The sequence below is a fragment of the Mytilus galloprovincialis genome, chromosome 14, assembly GCF_965363235.1.
Source record: "Mytilus galloprovincialis chromosome 14, xbMytGall1.hap1.1, whole genome shotgun sequence".
NCBI lineage: Eukaryota > Metazoa > Mollusca > Bivalvia > Mytilida > Mytilidae > Mytilus > Mytilus galloprovincialis.
Window position 1 is genome coordinate 71,065,196 of NC_134851.1, and position 22,554 is coordinate 71,087,749.

General features: G+C 33.6%; 1 protein-coding gene across 1 annotated transcript; it reads left to right on the forward strand.

Moving 5' to 3' along the window:
* The first annotated feature begins 936 nt into the window (after positions 1-936).
* Positions 937-14,740, forward strand: LOC143058043 (uncharacterized). The gene is made up of 9 exons (XM_076231506.1): positions 937-1,224; positions 2,028-2,114; positions 3,278-3,532; positions 4,916-5,503; positions 6,542-6,663; positions 7,458-8,717; positions 8,998-9,454; positions 10,760-11,086; positions 11,738-14,740. The coding sequence occupies exons 3-9, from the start codon at positions 3,304-3,306 to the stop codon at positions 12,076-12,078; spliced, it is 3,324 nt and encodes a 1,107-aa protein (XP_076087621.1). The 5' UTR covers positions 937-1,224; positions 2,028-2,114; positions 3,278-3,303; the 3' UTR covers positions 12,079-14,740.
* Positions 14,741-22,554: the final 7,814 nt, after the last annotated feature.

Genomic DNA, 22,554 nt, shown 5'->3' on the forward strand with positions numbered 1-22,554 from the left:
ACAAGATGTGAGGCACATATAACTGTATATGTTACCTATGATGCAAGATGGGTTCCACATAGTCACTTCGAATTATCAGTGAGAGGACGTAACCTTTGTAGCAGAACTGGAATGGGAAAGGATGAAATTAGCTTCTTTATACAAATCAACCTCATAAGAAAATACAACAAGGGGAAAACTACGAGCTTTAATATTCTTGCCGTTATGAGCATGCATAAGAAACCACAGAATCATATACTAGTACTACAAAGTACAATACTCAATGAACTTGAACTTGTACAACAGGTTTAACCATGAAACACATATGAATATACATCCAGCTTGAAATAAAATATAGTAGATATTGTAAAAAAACCACCGATGACGCAAACAATGTTAGGAACTTTATTCTGAAATGAATTAGCACAAGGACATCATGATGATTGTTATACAAGTCAGATTTATATATATCGATGAAGTCAAAACGAGAAAAATTGCTCTAATATAATTTCAAAATCATACATGAAGGACACCAAGGTTACGTGTGTCATGATTTGTATAAGAATATAGTTTGAATATTCAATCTTTAAAGTCATGTGATTTCATAAATTGAATCATGACAACAACAAAAAACATGTATGATTGCCAATCAAACAATTTTCAACCAAAGATAAAAAAAAATCAAGGATGTTTCAAGCTACAGATTACTGTAGAGTCTTCAGCAATAATCCAATGTATTCTTTACCGAAATTTACAAAATGACCAAGAAATATTGTGACGATATAAAATACGAAAAGATTTTCTCTCGTTGAAAAGTAATTATCCTCTGTCTCATTCAATTTGACGGAGACAATCTGTGTGTGTGTGTTTTGTTGGGAAATCGTGCTATAAAGACTACATCCTGTTTTCAGCATTTAAATATTGTGCTATAAATATTACTTTCTTTTTCAGCAAGACATATTCTGCGGCCATTTGTTGTAGAAAAGATTCTTCCTGTTATTAAAAAGGACTGGGTAGCATTGTGTGTCAAAATTGGATTTAACAAAAATACCTTATCACTAGCAAAACATAAAAGAGTGATTAATCCATTTTGGCAAATCCTTAGGTATTGGACAGAAACAGTTGAAACATCGCGTGCAGATCCTTCAAAGATACTTTACAAAGGTCTTAGTAAAGTAAATAAAAGTCTGAAGAAAGACCTATTGGAATGGATTGTACGTGATTCAGAAAAATACAACATACAAGGTATGGCAGATTGCTTAAAAAATTTACTTAACATATTACAAAATATAATAGATTACTAATACAATTTAAAAAGTTCTTATAGATTGCACTTTGTAATTACACGCCTCTTTGGGGAGATACATAATATTCATAGATATTTGTTTAGAATTACCTTGGGTTGAGCTCAGGTGCTTCGGAAGGGTAAGCATATCCTGTTCCACATGTTTTTTTATTTTGGAATTTGATAAGGAACTTTCCGTTTTGAATTTATTTGGTGTTCGGTATTTTTGTCATTTTATATTTTTAGTATTTGATGCATCGGACACAATAAAACCCAACCTCTTCCAACCTTTCAGATCTTGGAAAAAAAAAGAGAGCCTCGTATTTTTTTTTTGTTGGTGACTACCATCACAATCTAAATGTGGAATACAAAAATTTCCCTCTTTTGGGCATTCGTTCAAGTCCAACGATTAAAAGTTTTGTTGATAGGATGCATGTTGAAGGTTTTTTTTTTCTCTCAATGTAATATTTGAATTTTAATACAATTTCAATTGGCAATATAAAGTATTATGACCTTTTCATGGCAAATTCTAATGATAAAAATGAGAGGATATGTTAAAATGAAAATATTTGTTGGAATGGTACATTTGTTCATGGTTATAGAATAAAATTCGTTAATTTCTTAGTTTCCTTTAATTAATATCTTGTTTTAAGCGTAGCAGAAACTGAAATGATTTACATGTAGGTATATGAACTGTTTAAATATATATTTGTATTGGTCAAATTATCATTTAACGTTACATTTTTTTTTTATTCTTTTGTAGAAATAAAGGAATATTTAGAGGATAAGGAAATATGTGATTTCAAACAATTCAAATCGCAGCTTACAGAGTTTCAATTTTCAGAAGATGGTAAGACTTGAAAATTAAAAAGTTCTTAAAACAAACCTTGAAAACTAATACTGCACAAATGTGTGATACAGTCTGAAATATTAATTGTATATTCAATGATTTTCAGATTGTAACAGCAGATTTAAAAACTAGTAAAACCATATGTGTTGCCTATATCTACGTCATTTGGTCGCTGGTTGATGGGTGTCTAATTGACAATCATATCATATCTTAATTTTTATCATAATATGCATATGTCCATGCCAGTACCGAGGCACTTGCTTGTGATATCATACATCCCATCGGTAAAAGTATCAACCTAATTAATATAGTAATAAAATGTACTCGTACTACATGTATCAGATTGTTATTTTGCTAAATTTTGTAGTATGCGTGTTCGTTTTAAGTGCTATTTCGATGATTCAGGCCATTTTTCAACATTTTTGTTGCCATCACTTGGTGTCTGTCGTCTGTTTACTTGCATACAGATAATCTCCAATTAAAACTATTTTCCAAAAACTTAACCGAACGTGGCCAAGATCCTTTATGAAGAATCTTGTTTCAAATGACCCCCTCCTGCCAACAAACATGGCAGACAATGACCAGAATAAAACATATATTAAAATCGTTTGTTGAATCCTTATTGTAGAAATATTTTTTTAATGACGATTTTTCCCCATTTTGTTCCAATTTTTGCCTATCATTTTGAAAGCTGTGATACATGTAGATAGATAAACAATTTAAATAGCAAGCATTATCAGACAAGATCTGCAAATACGCTGTAATAACCGAAATTGTCAGTCGACTCGTTATTGGGGTTATTGCCCTTGAATAATAACTTTTGCCATTATCTATGCAGTTTAACCTATTATCTTGAAAACTATAATAGAAAAAAGAAACTTTAAATAGGAAACATGCAGAGCAGGATAAGATTTTAAAATAGGTCAATTTGACTGAAATGGTCAGTAACATTTGAATAGAGTTATTCAGCTTAATGTTAATCTTTACTAAAACGTTGCTATTGGTGGAGATGCAGATGAGGGACAATGCTTTGAAGAGCCTTTAGTTTACAGTTGGCTTGTGTTGTCACGCTACTGTTACTGATTATGGGGGTGTTTGATCACTAACAGAGAAACATGTAAACCACTTCACATCCTTTAATTTCTTGTCGCCTATTGCCACAGATCAAATACCACTGACTATTTGGAAGATGGGAAAAGCAGCAGAAGAACTGTACAGAGAAGTTCTACAAAGCGGTGTCGAAAATAGATACATGATACGTTTACCTGTTGTTGGACCATTTGGTGTAGGGAAAACGTGCTTAACCAGAAAATTGTTAAGAAAACAAATATCAGATGTCACAAGCACGAATGGCATAGAAATCATGACTCAAAAATGTAGAGTATGTTTAACAGATGATACTTGGATTTTTTCTCAAGGTAAGCATTTAATTCAATTCAATTAAAATTTGTGTTGCCATAAAACTACAAATTTATAGTATGTGACACAATATAACAACAATGAAAATAAAAAATAACAACAAGATCATTAATATACACAATAAAAGTAAATATGGCATTTAAATTTATAAAGTGGATATTTTTTTTAATGATTTAATTGTAATTCTTGTCTGACGTCCTGCAAACGTTATGAGTACACACCCGTGCTAAAATATGAAAATATTGCCTGGGCTGTTCCGAGCATACTCCCACATCATAAGTTTTTTTTTATGAATGAGGTACCAGACGTCATAGAACGATGATGCCGTTACAAAATAAGCATTTTACGGGAAAAACACGTTTGTGAAACCGAATATAATCACAACAAGGAAACGTAAACAAACGGTGCTGAAATGTGGTATAAGCCATTTTTGTTATACATATAAGACATATAAGTAAATCATCATCCAAAACTATCTAAATACGTTATTATAAATAGTTTAAGCATGTCACTATTTCACTTGCTCCGTTCTGTAACGCCAATTTAATACTGCGTTTATTTATGGGAACGGCAAATATTTGCCTAAACCTAGAGCGCTGCGATCCAAAAGAAGTGCCGTATTTGTTCTATTAGAATCGAAATAATCCATTGGGCTTGAATATCTCTTGAACACTTGTCATAAAGAGCCAACCCGTGGTGAAATCGCGATATATTCAAGCCCCCATGAATTACTTCTTTTATAGTACCCTTCACAGTATGTCGTGATAAATTCTGGACTGAATTTTTAGTTATTTACAAAGGATAGAACATATTACTTAATTTTATTGTCGGAATATGGATTTATTTTAATTCAGTTTTATTCGTAAACAACAGGTTTATAATTTAATATGAATTTTTCTGACATTCAAGTGCAATAACTGTAGTCGACTAGGGCGTTTGTCATGTTGCTTTAAACGTCTGGTATCTTTGAAAGGCCAAAGCCATAGCTGCTAGGCGTGACGTTGATGTGCAGGTTTTCAGACTAGTAGTTAGTGATCTTGTGGTAGCATTAAATATTATATTTTTCGGTACATTAACTGTTAATTTAACTTCAAATTATCAAACACGTTTAAGAATTTAGTAATCATGGTTTTAAATGCTCTTTAATTTCAAAATTTATTTTATCGATTCGATCGTCACTGATGAGTCGTATGCAGAGGAAACCCGCATCTGGCATATTAATTATTAAAGCATTGAACCTGATATATTTGATGAGTTTTTCCATTGTTATTGTTGTTCGGATATTAGTAAACCGAGTGTCATTTGTAAATTAACAGTATTCATTATGTTTTCCCAACCCTTTATTACTAGTACGGTATATAAAAATAGAAAACATTTTATAGATATTCGCTTTGATGTAAACCAAGGAAGACAATCAAGATTAGCAAAGAACCTATTGGTCCCTCCTTTAAAAGGAAAAACACACTCAAATACAACAGCAGATCTGGCACATATACCTGACCCTTTTGTCTCAGTAAAAGACGATAAGGTAGCAAACACCTATTCCGATGATCAAATAGATGAAATTACTAAACAATCTCCAGATGAAGAGATGATTGAGGAATTAATGAGAAAAACAAATCTTTCGACTTTGACTGCTGTTAGCGAAAAATGTGAAAACACAAAAAAAATTAACGCTAAACTGCAAGATAATGCTGTAAATCCTGCTCAGGTTCAAAAGGCTGATTTATATTCTGACCTGAATGGTTGGTCCGAATCTGAAGCGTCTTTAGAGGACTTCGCTGAAGTGGCACTTCTAGACTTCGCTGGTCAGTACGAATTCTACGCAACACACCAAGCCTTTTTAAATAAACATGCTATTTATTTGTTGGTTATTGATGTTAGTAAGAACATGAAAGGATTGATGACATGTGAAGTTGTAGATGAGAATTTCCTTGATTTGTCCGAGATTCCATTTGAGGACATAGGAGGTAAATGTTAATTAATATTTATGGAAGTCCTTGTAAACCTATGATAATGACTGCCTCTTTATAACCAGACTTTAAATGGTGTTGGTAAACTGTTCTACCTCTGCCAGTTAACACATGATTGGTACCAAGGTTGAAATGCTTTTGTGAGTGGACAATGTGGTCTATCATCCTCTCAGCTTTTAATCTATTTAATTTATTATTCTGAATGTCTTACCATTATTGTCTTTTACAGATGAATTTTATTTAAGAGTACTTTCTATAACGTCACGTACATAACAACGTTTCAGGTATTAGGAAAGCGAAACAAGATGTTTTATTATTTTTATTTTGACAGTCAAATACATTGTAATATAATCTAAGCCAAAAGGTAGAACTTTATCATCGTCTTTTATAACTTGATGTAAATTCAATTCATTGTTCTTTAAAATCATCAAATTTTGATTGGTCTGGACGGGGTGACATTCCAAAAAAATTGTCACCAGCTTAGCCATGTCATATTGAAAATAAACACCGTCGTATAAGCCAATCAAAATATGGCATTTTAGCGTGAAGTATAATAATAACTAGTTGTCCTTTATTAATTTATGTATCATTGTCATTTTGCTAAGTTTCTTTTATTAATATCTATTTTGACATTGGATTCGGACTTCTTTTAAACTAATTTTTACTGTGCGTATAGCTGTGTGTTTCTTTTTCAACATTGACTAGTGGTATAGGAGGGTGTGTTGAGATCTCACAAAACATGTTTAACCCCGCCATATTTTTGCGCCTGTCGCAGGTGATGAGGCTCTGACCTTTGTTTGGTTTATTCATAAGTTATGTCCTTATAAGTAACGTTTAATGTTTACATGCCTAACATAATTGTGCTATGCTTTCGTTTGATCACAGTAGTACAGGACATGTCATTTCTGTTCCAAATTGAATTCAATTATGTGTTTATATAAAAGCTTAAAAACTAATTATTTCATGTATATGTTAGTGATGTTGGTATCGTAAGCTTGAAGTATTTCATTTATATATATGATGGTCTTTTAACAGAATATATAAACTTTTGGATGGATGCTATCCATTGTTATGGTGATGAAGAACAGGAAATCGACAACACAAAAGAAGCGCTTCCCTCTATTATTGTCGTTGGAACATGTTGTGACAAATTACAGGTATATTATACATAACTTTAGTTTCGACAATTTAAATAAAATATGACATTGCTGGACCATATTGATATTATAGGTCGTTGTATATGTTCTAAACAACTTAAAAAGAAAATTAAAGTGAGAGGTTTAGCGCTATAAAACCCGGTTCAACCAACCATTTTCTACATTTGAAAATGCCTGTACCACGTCAGGAACATGACAGTTGTTGTCCTTTCGTTTGATGTGTTTTATCATTTGATTTTGCCATTTGATTTGGGACTTTCCGTTTTGAATTTTCCGCGGAGTTCAGTATTTTGGGGATTTTACTTTTTTTTAAGTTTAGTTTATGGGAACCACGAATAACTAGTCAAAAACATACGGTACGTAGTTGTACTAACATTTTCATATATCATGCCCACATAGATTGTGTGGTTTCTCAGTCATGTTTCATTGTCTTTGAACGATTTAACATGATAATGTATTGCCATTTGAATATCAACATTGGGATTTTATTATCATGATAAAATAAGGCGAGTCATATTTCTGTGTCAGCTGCCCCTTTATTAAAGTTGGTAAATAATTAAATATACTGCGTTTGAAATACATTATACATCAGTAAGTTATGATTTCATTTTGCGTGATATCATGTGTGTTATTAAGTGGTTAGCACAGACAACTTTGAATCTTTCCCACTTTAAGTTAATGCGTTGCCCTTGGTTTGGTGAATTCCCACTTATGTTAGCAACATCAGTATGTGACTATTGAATAGCGGTACACTACTGTTGTCTTTATTGATGTTTTAACTACACTATTTGTAGATTGATAAGGAAACAAGGAAATGGGAAATTCAGAAACAATTTGATGAAATACTAGGAGACCATCCAAAACGAAAGCATATAAAAGATTTTATCATGCTGTCAAACACTACTTCCTCTGAAACCGACTTTGACGTCCTTCGAAACCGTATTGTACAACTAGCTTCAAAAGTTGAAACATGGGGACAACAACTTCCGACTCGTTGGATAAAGTATGAACAAGTCCTGGATCAACACAGAAAAAACCAAGATAAAGTCATGACATATCAGGACATGAAATCTCTAGGGAAATCAGTTGGACTTGAAATCAAAGACATGAACGAAGTGAATTTGTTTCTTAGATATCAACATGAAATAGGAAATCTCATTTACTTTGATGACATTCCAGATTTAATTATTTTGCAACCTCAGTGGTTAGTTGATGTGTTGAAATGTCTTGTGTCAGCGAGGAAGTTCCAGATCCAAAGAAACATTGTTTACAACTCTGACTGGAAAGAGTTAGAAACAACAGGTAAATTGACAGAAGATTTGATTACACAAGCATTTAGAGGAGAAGAAGAGGGGACAGGTTTTTTTAAATACCGTAGTCACATTCTACAAATAATGGAAAAGTTTGATATAATTGTGAAACCTAACATGGCTGAGGAAGAATCTGTATCAGCATTAGAAGAAAATGACGTAATCAACAAATCACAAATACCAACAGTTAGTTATTATGTGCCATGTCTCATCAAATCGAAACCCATTAGAAATATAGTGGACAGTTTCAAAGTAGATGGGAAGGATTTTAACAGGACATCTTGGATATGTATGAATTTTGATTTTCTTCCTCCAGCGTTTTTCAACCATTTTCTTGTAAATTACATACGCCGTTATCAGATAAGTCTAGAACCATCAAAACATAGAAGTAGACCAGCACTGTACCGCGGCATGGGGGTCTTTAATCTCGATTCATCAGGCCGAACTAAGCTGGCAGTTTGTGTTAGCAAACACGTGATACTCCTTCAGATCTGGAAATGGGGCAAGTATTCCCAGATCTCATTCAAAGGTATCTGGGAACATGCAGAAGCCTGCATAACTGGCATAAAAGGGAGATACAAAATGAATGTATCGTACACTGTGAAAATGAAGTGTTGTAATGGAAGCTACGACAACTTAAATGGAATGATGGAAATGACAAAGTTAGAGTCTGACGAAGAATATTTTTGTGATGAGCACGCAGTACTACACAATTCAAAAGACTTGTTAGACTCTTGGTTTAAGGTATATATACATAATGTATTTACATTCCAAACATGGTTACATTATTAGATGTTTTGATTTTGTAATGCGTGTGGTTTTTAACGACTTTAACTACCTATAAGGATCTTGTACGGTCGGAAAATTTTAATTTTGTATACAGTTTATGTAATGTTTATGAAAGAACAGCATTTAAAAAATATTAAGTTGTGCAATAATCATTTCAAAGATTCTATCCTTCCATTAAACTCTTTAATTTGTGGTCATTTCGTGTCCTGTAATGTAATTCGCTTGTATTTTGTAGGAAGAATTGAATCCTGAAATGTTGAATTATGTGAGACTAGCAAAATCAGTTACAGACTTGATGCCGGAAATGATGGCAGAGCAATTAAAATCTGATGGATTCGATTTCGTAGGAAATACTAGCTTGACATCTCGATCTCTGTTCACCTCTTTCCAACTACAAAACAAATATATACCAACTACTGGAAAGTGGGCAAGTTCAAACTGTCCAAATGAAGACACGGAAATAAGTATTGGCGATGATGTTCAACGTTGGCGTTTTGTTCTCACTGAACTCAAGAATCATTCCAAAATAAGCGAAGAATCTTTCGTTGCTCTTGCAAATGTCTTGGCAAATGTGTTCATCAGATTTGAGAAAAAAATCGAAAAGTACTCATTCGTTAGAAAGTATGAGAAGATAATGACTGAAATGTTTGAAGCAAAAGATTATGATTTCTATCTCCAGAAGGTAAAAAATGGTAAGTATACTCCTAGCTTTAGCTTTCTACAGAAGGTAAACAATGGTAAGTATACTCCTAACTTTAGCTTTCTACAGAAGGTAAACAATGGTAAGTATATTCCTACCTTTAGCTTTCTACAGAAGGTAAACAATGGTAAGTATATTCCTATCTTTAGCTTTCTACAGAAGGTAAACAATGGTAAGTATATTCCTATCTTTACCTTTTAATTAACAACATAGATTGAATTGTTCACGTAGGCGAAATGCGCGTCTGGCTTATCAAATTATAATCCTGGTACCTTTGATAACTACTTCAATATTTATTACATTTATATTACTTTGTGTCGTGAATTTAAGAAGCAAATAGTTTCATATTGTTTCAAAGAGTTCGAGATTCGGGATTTGACGCGATCAACTGGGCTGACGTACTTCATGCCAAACCGATGTCTCTTTTTCGAAATTTAAGAGGTCCACGACCGCTTCTCTCTTGCTCGAATCGACCTCAGGTGACTTTTTACATATGACAGTTAATTTAAATGAAACATGAATTGCATACCATATACTAGGATCATCTAAGTTCATCCCACGATTCGTTGTTGCTGAATCTGAAGATTTGACTAGAATCATTGTATTTAGAATCATATTCAAAACAGTGTGGTCCTGGCCATTGATTGACGACCTAAATTATCCCATTGACTGGGACAGATTAGGTGAACGTTTGTCGGTAACAATCACTGCTCACTATGTACTTGTTAAAGACACTGAATCTGTGGGGTCACCAAAGGTTCTCAACACCTAAATAAAAAAATTCGAAAAACGAATCCGGAATAATACGATGTGTTGATTTATATCAATAATATAAATCAAAACATAAAGGTTATTCCTGAATAAATTTTCGAATAATTTTATTATTAAAGGCGTTAAGAACCTTTGGTGACCCCACAGTTTAAATTCTATAATAAGCAAGAAGTGAGCAATGGTCGTTACAGACAAACGTTCACCTAATCTGTCCCAGTCAATGGGATAATTTAGGTCGTCAATCAATGGTCAGGACCATTCTGTTTTGAATATGATTCTATTATTTATCTTGTCGTTTTATTTCTTCTGTTTTTTGGGCACTTTTTCGGTTCCTCGGCCTATAACCTGTATAATACTTGTTTATTAATTTGTGTTCTGATCGCAAGTATGATAAAAACATTATCTTATTTATTTTGTACAGATCGGCAAATTGAATTATTTCAAATGTTTAATAAACTTATAATCAATATTTATAGGACGTTAGTGCGTTCGAACGTTACAACATTTTTAGTTTATAATATTTCAGAAATCATCCCCGATACATTCGAAGTCAACATCAGACGCCATTACCAGATTATTATACAGGAAATATCGGTAAGCCAAATCTTGGACCAAATGATGACCCACTGCAGCTTATCCATTGATGACAGGCGCCATATTGAACAACATGTCCAACAGATTGAACAAAATAAAGCCTTGTTAGATTTAGTCATTGATAGGAATCGTTACACCTTTAATGTATTTATAGATGCTTTGAGGGAGAGCGAATACGATGATATGGCCGATCTACTCAGCAGCGATCTAGAAGATGTCACCGTTGATATACCATGTATACGAACGGCACAAATGGAAGGTATTCATTTGTTTATGATTCATATAGTTTCCCAGTTATTATTTTTCAAATAATTGCATTCGTATACATTTCTTATCTAAGTATATTTTTACAAATCTGCATGTCAATTTATGGCTTGGCTGCATGAACGTAGTTTAAAGTCTTAAATTATGGATTCGACAAATTTAAAGTATTTTAATCGAATAGTGTTTGTTTTCCATCAACTGACAATTCTACAATGGATGAAAACTAAAATGTAATTGTCTACTGGCAATACATGACATGAATGAAACATATTTTGTTAATGTTTAAATGTTGGACATTTTGTTTTTAGATTTCAACTAAACTTCGCGTCTTGTTTATTTACGGAAGTAAAAAAAAGCAACCAATACATCAGAGTTTGTTGATTGATACACAAATTGAAAAGCTCACCGTAAAATCAACAATACAGAATGTTCTGACATCGAGGAATACGTCAAAATTGTGATATTTTCTTGATTGCAAAAAAGATTTGTTCATATAAACATGGAGTCACGTTAGTTGCATTAATATATTGCTCTTTTCGTCATGTTTGAAATTAATGAAGGAACTTTGAAATTGTATTTGTATTATTGTAAATTTTCTATGTCATTGTGCTTAATATAATAATATTTTTCTTCTGACCTTTTTAAGGATTATCAGCATGGACTGTTCCATTACATAAGGTACGACTGCAAAAGAATTACGTAGATATCATATCTACTATCAAACACGAAGCCATAGTAGATCATTTGATATCGTGTGAAGTATTCACAATAGATGACCAGCAAACAATAGAGGCTTGTCCAGCACAGACTGAAAAGAACAGGAAGTTGATGGATCGACTATTGCATTGTGGAGAGAAATGCTTTATAGAATTTCTAAATGCTTTACGTTCTGATGACATTTATGCAGATCTTGCAAATCAAATAGAACACACAAATGTAACCAGTATTGATATTGCTTCTCTCCATGACTGCTATTCAAATCTGTAGACTATATAATACTTATGACCTGAGTAGTTATTCCAATACAACCATGTAAGATGTATATGTACATGTATTAAGCTTCAAATGGCAAAACACTTGACGTCCGTTGTCTGTTAACTACATATATTACCAAAACTCTTCATGACTGTTATTCCAATACAACCATGCAATATGTATATGTACATGTATTAAGCTTTAAATGGTAAAACACGCATCCAACATGGGTAATTATTATAGAACTCATTCTTCGTATGTTAATGCACCGCGCTAAAAGGAGGTAAAAATGAGTTTATCTCATCACTTGACGCCCATTGTCTGTTAACTATTACCAAAATCTGCTCCTCTGAAATTACTAGACCAAATTTAACCAAACGTCTATAAACCAAAATCATCATTGGGAATCTAGTTTTAAATTGTGTCCACGCTTGTCAAACAACATGGCTGACATAGTAAAAATTGAAAAAAGAGGTATGCGAGTGTTTTTCCAATTTTTTTAAAAAAAGGCATAAAAAGAAGACATAAATTTTCGGAATCTTGAGATTAAACTACAGTCCATTTAAGTTATAATCACAAGACGACTTTTTTCTCTTAAACGACGAGTTTTATCAATCTTTCTTTTTTGCCTATTGTGTTAAAAATCATAATACATGCATAAAAAATTAAAACGCAAAAAGGACCGGCAAGACCAGATTTACAAATATATAAAATGATCCCGAAATCGTCAGACGGCTCCTTATCTGAGTTGTTGCTTTTTAACGACGATTTTCAATTATTTTTACGTTTTAAAAACTATGATAAATAGAAACTTAAATATGCAAATATTACATGCAAGACAATGTCTACAAATAATCAATGCCAGAAATCGTTTCTAAGAGTTATTGTTCTATATTGACGATTTTTACTCATTTTAAGTTATTTGTTCATTATCTTACAAACTTAAGTATAAAAATAGAGCAGTAATTATTGGCAAGACAAGTTATTCTAATAGGTTAACTAGCTGAAATCGTCAGGCGACTTCTTACTAGAGTTTTTGCTATTTGGTTACGATTTCAAACTTTTTTTTTTACGTTTTTGCTTATCATCTTTAAAGTTATACCAAATATATAAACACTTTAGATATTAGCAAACATGATCAGCAAGACAAAATTGACATATAAGTCAAATTTTGTCAAAATCATTAGCAGACTCTTTAGAGGATTGAATGCCCTCAAATAAATAGTTGTTAAGGGTTTTTTTGTGTGTGTTTTATACAAAACTAAAGAGAATAGTGTGAAATTATTAACCAAAAAAAAGGATATTAAACAAGTAATGACTCCAAATGGGTTGTTGTTCTAGTCTACAAGGTTGAATAGTGTCCATTATTTAAGATGAACATAGACCTAGTTGAGCGACGAGCTGTTTAGAGCCTCTTGTTTACTCTTATGCTGTTTCATGATTTGAGCTGTTCCTCAATCTAAGAAGGCATGTCGATAGATTTGATGCATTAAACATAATCTAACTTTACTTAAAGATATATTAACACCTTTCACTTTTAAAACGTCCTTATAACAGGAGTCGTTACTGTTCTGGTGTATTTAGAGAGCAATAGCCTAGTTAGTAGATAGTGGTTTGTCTTTGCTAATAGTTATCAAAGGTACCAGGCTTGCAGTTTAATATTCTAGACGCACGTTTCGTCTTCATAAGACTCATCGGTGACGCTCGGATCAAATAGTTATAGAGCCAAACAAGTACAAAGTTGAATAATGTGATATTTGCGTTTTTTATGATTTATTTAGAAATTTTTCTTTTAGGTTTTTTTTTTCGGGAATATACCGAATGTTAAATGTCATTGTAATCCACAACAACACCCAAATTGCCTTCTGATCAGCACATGGAAGGTGGCCAAATTTTGACCAACAGGGGTTAAATAGTAAGCTATTGTCCCTTTTTTAACTCAAGAAATACACCAAGTTTTCAGCGGCGACACAAAGTCTAAGTCACTTTTAAAAATGGGTATTATCATAATCTCACGTAATTTTGTACAATTCCAATGAGCAAATTTTTTTCCCGGTTTTGTGAAAATTGTTCTTATCTTAATTTAGATTGAATTTTAGGGTGTAACATTAAAACTGAGATTAAGTTTGAAATACATTGAAATGAAAGCTATTTATAATCTCATATCTAACATGATCCCGTTTGATTTTTTTCTGTTATAGCTCATCTCTTCATGTCTCCATCATAAATTTCAACCAATGAAAATAAAACTGTCCATTTAAAAATGACAAATCACAATTAAATAAACCAAGTCTGAAATACTTAATGGAAAACATTTTAATAACCTTGGCCGAAATTTCATTTTTAATGTTGTAGTCAAATCTTAAACAACCCTACCAACTACAATCTCAAATAACTGGGTTTACAATGATATTGTTTCCATTTTATTTGAATTTACTTATTGATGTTGGTGTGCTCATGCAGTCTTTAGTTTTCTATGCTATATTTTGTATACTGTTGTTTGTCTTTTAGTCTTTTTTCGCTTTTGTCATAGCGTTGTCAGTTTATTGTGAGATTGAATTTCAATCTGGTATCTTTCGCCTCCCTTTGATACAAAATTGTATTGATTCAGTAAATGTCAGCTCTACTCAAACATACTCTACGTCCATTATTTTGCACATTTTGTACATGTAGTTGACCTAGTTTAAACATATTTTATTGTTCCAAAAAGAGACAAATGGATTAGACACATGTTTTTCAACTTAGTAACGTCTTCTCCAAGTTAGTTGACCTGATGTTGCTGTTACATTTTTTTTATATTTGCTATTGCGTAGTCACTGTTTTCACTATTTTTTGTTAGTTTTTAGTCCTTTCTTTGTACATGTAGGTGACCTAATGTTGCTGTAACTTTTTTTAATATTTGCTACTGAAGTCACTGTTTTGTTATGTCATAGAATATGAAATTGACAATGTGTTCCTTAATATGATACTGTGGTAATAAGTTGTGAGACATTCCAAAAAAATATATAGCTTTTCGTGAAAAAATATAGAAAAATTGCACGTTTCTCACATATAGCTTTAATAATAAAACAAGCTTGGCATGTAAATATGCAACAATAAATGATTTCTAAACTAGTCATGCTATTGTGTTTTCAATAGGTCCATAGGAAAAAGAAGTTTTTGACATTTTGAATGCAGTCCACTAACCTTTTATCAAATTAAGGCAAATCGATATAAAAAGATGTGGTATGAGTGCCAATGAGACAACTCTCCGTCCAAGTCACAATTTATAATGGTAAACCATTATAGGTCAAACTACGGTCTTCAACACGCCTTATCTCACATCGAACAGCAAGCTATAAAGGGCCCCAAAAATTACTAGTTTAAAACCATTCAAACCGGAAAAAAACATCTATAAAAAAAACGAGCAACGCATGAAATAAACCTCAAAGTGACAAGTGATGTAAAGGATAAAAAGATACCAGTTTACAAAAAGTTATTAAAGGCAACATATAACATTATTTAAAGAATTATTACAGGACTTCAAACCTTCCATACTCCCATAAAAAGGAATGAAACAAAAGACAAACGTCATCCAGCAGACAGTATAAATAAGACTTATCCTGAAACATATTAAACATTGGTATAGGTTTGATACTGTGATGAATGAACAGGCATTAGGACATAAATAGCATTCAATATCGATTTATGGACAGACATGTTGTCCATAAAAGAATTGTCAGCTTTGATTGTCTCTAAGGAAAAAGCAAAATAACAAAAATACCGAACTCCCAGGAAAATTCCAAACGGAAATTTCCTGATCAAATGGCAAAATCAAATGCTCAAACACATCAAACAAATGGAAAAAACAGTTGTCATATTCCTGACTTGGTACAGGCATTTCCTTATGTATAAAATGGTAGATCAAACCTGGTTGTATAGCTAGCTAAACGTCTCACTTGTATGTCAGTCGCATACATTTTTTTCATTCATTTATTCATATTTGTTTTAGATTCAGATCTATTAATAAATCGCCTTAACATGTTGGTGTTTGTCTATCATTGATAACCATCTAATTACCCCTTTACTTTATTTTTGCAAACTTATTGTGCTACTGTCAAATATTATGTATCCCACATCTCCTCTAGTTCATACACAGCAATCAATACCAGCAGAGACTAAAAATAGAGAAAAGTACTATTCATCTTAATTAAGACTTACTATGTTTTATGAGTCTAATAGAATAGAGAAAAGTACTATTCACCTTAATTAAAACTTACTATGAATTATGCGTCTAATAGAATAGAGAAAAGTACTATTCACCTTAATTAAGACTTACTATGTTTTATGCGTCTAATAGAATAGAGAAAAGTACTATTCAGCTTAATTAAGACTTACTATGTTTCATGCGTCTAATAGAATAGAGAAAGGTACTATTCACCTTAATGTCGTCTGATATGGCAGGTGTCCCCTCATCACCAGACATGACAAATATCTCAAACACGACTCATTCAGATCATCGTCCTAGTGACAATAGCAATATTACACATATACAGCCAATTTCAGTTCTCCTTAAAGACATTTTGGTTTTTGATGACACAGTACAACACTGTCGCATTTCAAAATGTGAGACCAAAGGCTGCAAAACTTGTGCTATTTTAATTACAGATGCTGAATTCACTAGCAATTTGACCAAGAAGTCATATTTTACCAGAAGTTACGATGATCTGAATTGTAAATCGATAAATGTCGTCTACGGATTAGAGTGCAACCTTTGCGGATTGGTATACGTCAGTGAAACGAAAGGAAGGCTAAACAAACGTATGTGCGGTCATAGATCAGACATTAACCTCAATGCTAACGACATTCTATACCAGCATTTCAATCAGCCCGATCATTCAATCGTTTCTATGACAGTTCGCATTATCGAAAAGATATACCATAGCTCTAACAATCCTAATCTTTCAACGACTCTCCGTAGACAAAAAGAAGACTACTGGATTAGACAATTGGGAACTGCAACACCGTATGGCTGCAATGACAAAATTGATGGTATAGGTATTATATCTAGTCCTTCGTGTAACTCGGTGAATGTGATGAATATTTTCAACTCGACTCCTCGACGTAGACGCAGTCATGGTCATCGTCATTATACATCACCTTCTCTGCATGATGTCTCTATTAATGACTTGCTGTCATTCATACAAAAGCCGTTAGGTATTCATCACATTCGCACAAAACTTTATTCATTACCCCTTTCAAAACTTCATTCTCTGTTCAATTTATGTTTGGAATCCACTGTTACAAACCCTCATTCAAACCAATACAAACTTCAAGCTATAATTTCGGATATTGCAAGTCACAGACTTTTCAAGCCAGTTCGCATTGGAAAAGATGAAAAAGAGAAAAGATCTTTTCTAAATCTTTCCTTTGCCAACAAAGGTCTCGATGGCGTCAACCTAGGCAATATCCTTCATCATAAATTAGTTCAATCGAAAATACCTCCTTCTTTCAAAGACCAGTCTGTACCAATAATTTCTTATACCTATACCAAACCTATTGCAACTAAAATTTTCAATTGCAAACGCGTTTTGCAGAATCTCGATATTGACGACTTCAAGTCTAAACCTCCTGATTGCACTTGTGCTAGTTCCCAATTCACATATAATCCTGCTGGCCACGTTATTACAAGTGACCTTAACATTGTTAATAACACTTCTCTACGAAATGTGTTATCGAAAGGTCCGAAATATCGTGAGCCTAAATCCATCAATTGGAAATACAACTTTAAAATTTTGATGGACTCAGTCGAGGATTATGCCAGGCAATGGGCTAAACGTGAAAAGGAAGACGTAGACACTCTATCCGAATGGATTAAGGCAGTGAGGTCGTTAATACAAATCAGAATTAAGAAACTGAATGGGTCCATCAATGCCCATGCTACGTCAATCTTTAAAGACCCAAATGTTGCTAAACACTTATCCGACCTCCATGATAAATATGTTGTTGTCCCCGCAGACAAAGCCCCAAATAACATCGTTTTTGTCTGTAAAAGTCACTACATTAATTGCTTGATAAACGAATTAGGTATAGACAATTCACTTGGAAACTCAACATATACCCTCACGACACTTACCAAAGAGGAAATCCTGGATAATCATAGGTCTCTTCTTTGTTCCTTTGGTATTATAACCAAAGATGAAGAACTGGATCTTCCATCACTGTATTGGATACCTAAACTACATAAGTGTCCTTACAAACAACGGTATATTGCTGGGTCTTCCAAGTGCTCCACGAAACCTCTTTCTAAATTATTAACATCTATTTTATCAGCAATCAAAGACGGGCTTCAAAGTTATTGTGAAACTGCCTATTCTAGAGGTGGCGTGAATCAGATGTGGATACTTAAAAATTCCAAAGATCTTTTAGAGTACATACAATCTAACTCTCTTTCATCTTGTAACAGTATTATAACATTTGACTTTTCTACTCTTTACACAAGTATTCCACATTCCAAACTAAAAGACAAATTGAAAGAGTTGGTATTACTTTGCTTCATAAAAAAGAATGCCCAACGTAGATACAAGTATCTTGTCTTAGGGAGGGATAAATCATACTTTGTAAAGAATCACTCTGATTCAAACAAAAAATTCTCTGAAACCGATATTATCAAGATGCTTGATTTCTTGATTGACAACATATTTGTAACGTTCGGAGGACGTGTTTTTCAACAGACTGTCGGCATCCCAATGGGAACAAACTGTGCCCCTCTACTTGCCGACTTGTTTCTTTATTATTATGAGGCTGACTTCATGCAGAAACTTCTTAGGAAGAAGGATAAGAAGTTAGCAATATCCTTTCCGCTATATAGACGACGTTCTTTCACTAAACAATTCAAAATTTGGTGACTATGTGGAACGCATCTATCCCATAGAATTGGAGATAAAGGATACTACAGATACAGTTAAGTCGGCTTCATATCTTGAATTACATCTACAAATTGACAATGAGGGTCGGTTGAAAACAAAACTTTACGACAAAAGAGATGATTTCAGCTTTCCAATTGTGAACTTTCCATTTCTAAGTAGCAACATTCCAGCAGCACCTGCATACGGGGTATATATCTCCCAATTGATACGATATTCCCGTGCTTGCATTTCCTATCATGATTTTCTTGATAGAGGGTTACTGCTCACAAGGAAGCTATTAAACCAAGAGTTCCAAATGGTGAAGTTGAAATCATCCCTTCGTAAATTTTACGGACGCCATCACGAGTTGGTTGACCGTTATGGAATAACCGTTTCACAAATGATATCGGATATGTTCCTTACGTCGTAACTACAATCCCCTTCCCTTTCATGAATGTGACCTACCGAATTAGACTATTTACCGGATTTGTAATCACATAAGCAACACGACGGGTGCCACATGTGGAGCAGGATCTGCTTACCCTTCCGGAGCACCTGAGATCACCCCTAGTTTTTGGTGGGGACAAACAAAATATCAAACACAATTCATGTACGTAAACATATACATATACAATTTAATATAGAAACAGAAAAATGTTGAGTATGTCGCCTAATTCTCAAAAGTAAACTTTATGACGATTAACCCATTATATGCTGTAATTGTGACAAAATCCTGCATGACCCGTCAGCAAATAATTTGACCGATTCGAATATTACATACAGTGAACTGAACAACGTGTTTTGTGTGTGAAATAATGTTCATGCTTATACATGTTATACTTTATAATCAGTAAAAATACTTATGTAAACTTTATTTAACAATGATTTTAAAATAATTAATTGTAAAGAATTTACTCTATGGGGCTTCAAACCAGCAAATATAAGTATTATATTTGCACGATAAATTTGATAGGAAATGTGTCTGACATTACAAATATGCTAAAAGAGGAAACATATCCGGAATTGGTTCCGGTAACACAACAGTCCCTTTCTGATATTTCTAATTGAAAAACGCTATGAATATTACCTATTTATCTTTAATCAAAATAATCAAAAGGTTTCTACTCCGTAACTTTGACAACATAGAGAAAAATGTGCGTTATACATTGTTACTCACAATACACATACAAATCAAATAATGTAACTACACTGAGTTTCTCAACAAATCTCGCAATGCACAACTTATCACTTATCAACTGAATAGTTTAAAATGCTTCGACTAATCGAACCAAGTCGATTATTGGTCTCAAATGCGACTTTCTTTGTCCATCAACGACTACAGACACTTGGATTTTTCTAACTTTAGAATCATCACTTTGGAATACTTTGTCAATACTGCCAATTGGCCAATGACTTCTAGGATAATCGGTCTTCCGCATGAGAATGACATCACTTTCAGAAAAGTTATCTCCACCAGATTTCTATTTCGAACGAGTTTATAGACTGTCAATGTATATATAAAAAAGAATATGTGGTATGATTGCCAATGAGACAATTCTTCACAAGAGACCAAATGACACAGAAATTAACAAATTTAGGTCACCGTATGGCCTTCAACAATGAGCGAAGCCCATTCCACATAGTCAGCTATAAAAGGCCCCGAAATGACAAATGTAAAACAAATCAACCGGAAAAACTGACGGCATAATTATTGTACAAAATATTAACCAAAAACAAATATGTAACACAGCGATAAACGACAACCACTGAATTACAGGATCCTGACTTGGGACAGGCAAAATGTACTCTGTTTGGCAACGGGACCAGCATATATAGGCTAGATACTGAACAAGTTTCCACTGGCTACGCATCGCATTCTTTGTTCCGAATTCGACTTGTCCAAGAGATCCACAAGACAACGCAGATTTCTGAGTTAATAGAAGAGACGGCCAAAGAACTGACGGGTTTTCGGGGTCGCTAGAAACTGAAACCAATGGCCTCGAATTGACCATAGCACAAACTCCGCGCATTAGTGTAGAAGGTACTTTATGCGTTAAATCCGTGAACTTATTTTGCAATAACAATGCATCCAGAATACGTCTACACGCCCCTAGCATGCACTCCTATACTTCACCAAAATCTGATTCGTGAGGCGGGTTGAAAATCCAAGCGATGTCATTGTCTGATAAATACTGTTTCATCGGAGCATCTTAGACGAATTCAAATACAACATTAAGTTCCTTTGCGGCTCATATAAAATTATTACCACGGCCTGACTCAATTGATGGATGGGTCTGTGTACGGCAATAAATCAACGCAATGCGTTAAACGAGGAAGCACTACTTAATTCCTCGATAAGTTCTACATGTATCGCACGATATTCCAAACATGTCAATAATAGACCCTAACGTTTATTTGAAGAACTTTCTGCGTGTGTTTGACGGACGATAACTTGACATGAACTAAAAATATCTAAGTCTACATACGTGAAAGGTGCATCAACTTTTAACCTATCAGCAGGCAGGTCTGCCATTTGAGTCCCACCTACTTTTCCTTGTAATGTCCTGCAAACTACGCAACAATTGATAACACTACTGACTTTTCGTCATGAACCAGCGCTTTCATTCATTGTTCTGCCCTGATGTTGACTTTTTGCATGATAATGTCTAATGAAACGAGTTGTCACATGATGGTTTCTTGGTAAAATATACGGATGTATGTCTATTGGCAAATCTGCTGTGTTACGACCCTTCTTAATGTTTATATGTCTTATACGACCTCCAACGCGCAAGATACCAATGTCATATAAGATTGGGTTGAGCGATATCATTGTATTACTATCTTTTTACCTATAGCAGCACAATTATTGTTCCATCGTTGTTTTTGGAATCGAGTGAGTTTAGAATTCCTGATAAGGGTTTATGAAGAAAATCTCTTTGGAAAACGCAACATTATATCGTCTTGTCTTATGATAGAAATGGACCTCGATGCTTTCAATTTACATTAAACAGTTAAAAGAATGCATGTGTTCTGCTGACCCTTCCTAAGCACCTGAGATCCCCCCAGTTTTTGGTGAGGTCAGTGTTGCTCAGTCTAGTTTTCTGTGTTCTTGTACTCTTCTTTGTCTGTTGGTCTTTTTCTTTTTAAGCCATGGCGTTGTCAATTTATGTTCGACGTATGAGTTTAAATGTCCGACTGGTATCTTTAAAATCTCTTTTGCTTCTCCCATGAATACTAATACAACCGACATGTACTGTTAGTATAAACATTCTGACAGCTTTTGCCTTGTTTTAAAAAAAGTTTAAAACGTACACTCATATTTTTTTAAATCACTCATAGCAAATGCATAAGTGAGGTATTGCTAATATTTCTTAAAATCTGAAAAGACCGTTTTAAGATTTGCCTTTACAAACATATTAGTGATAATTTGAATAAAATTGAGAATGGAAATGGGGAATGTGTCAAAGAGACAACAACCCGCCCAAATAAAAAACAACAGCAGAGGGTCACCAACAGGTCTTCAATGTAGCGAGAAATTCCCGCACCCGGAGGCGTCCTTCAGCTGGCCCCTAAACAAATATATACTAGTCCAGTGATTATG

Excerpts from the sequence above, each read along its gene's own strand:
- LOC143058043 (XM_076231506.1), top strand. The coding sequence starts at position 3,304 with ATGGGAAAAGCAGCAGAAGAACTGTACAGAGAAGTTCTACAAAGCGGT. Across the intron at positions 8,718-8,997 it reads TGTTAGACTCTTGGTTTAAG|GAAGAATTGAATCCTGAAAT; the intron begins GTATATATACAT and ends TGTATTTTGTAG. Across the intron at positions 11,087-11,737 it reads ACGAACGGCACAAATGGAAG|GATTATCAGCATGGACTGTT; the intron begins GTATTCATTTGT and ends GACCTTTTTAAG.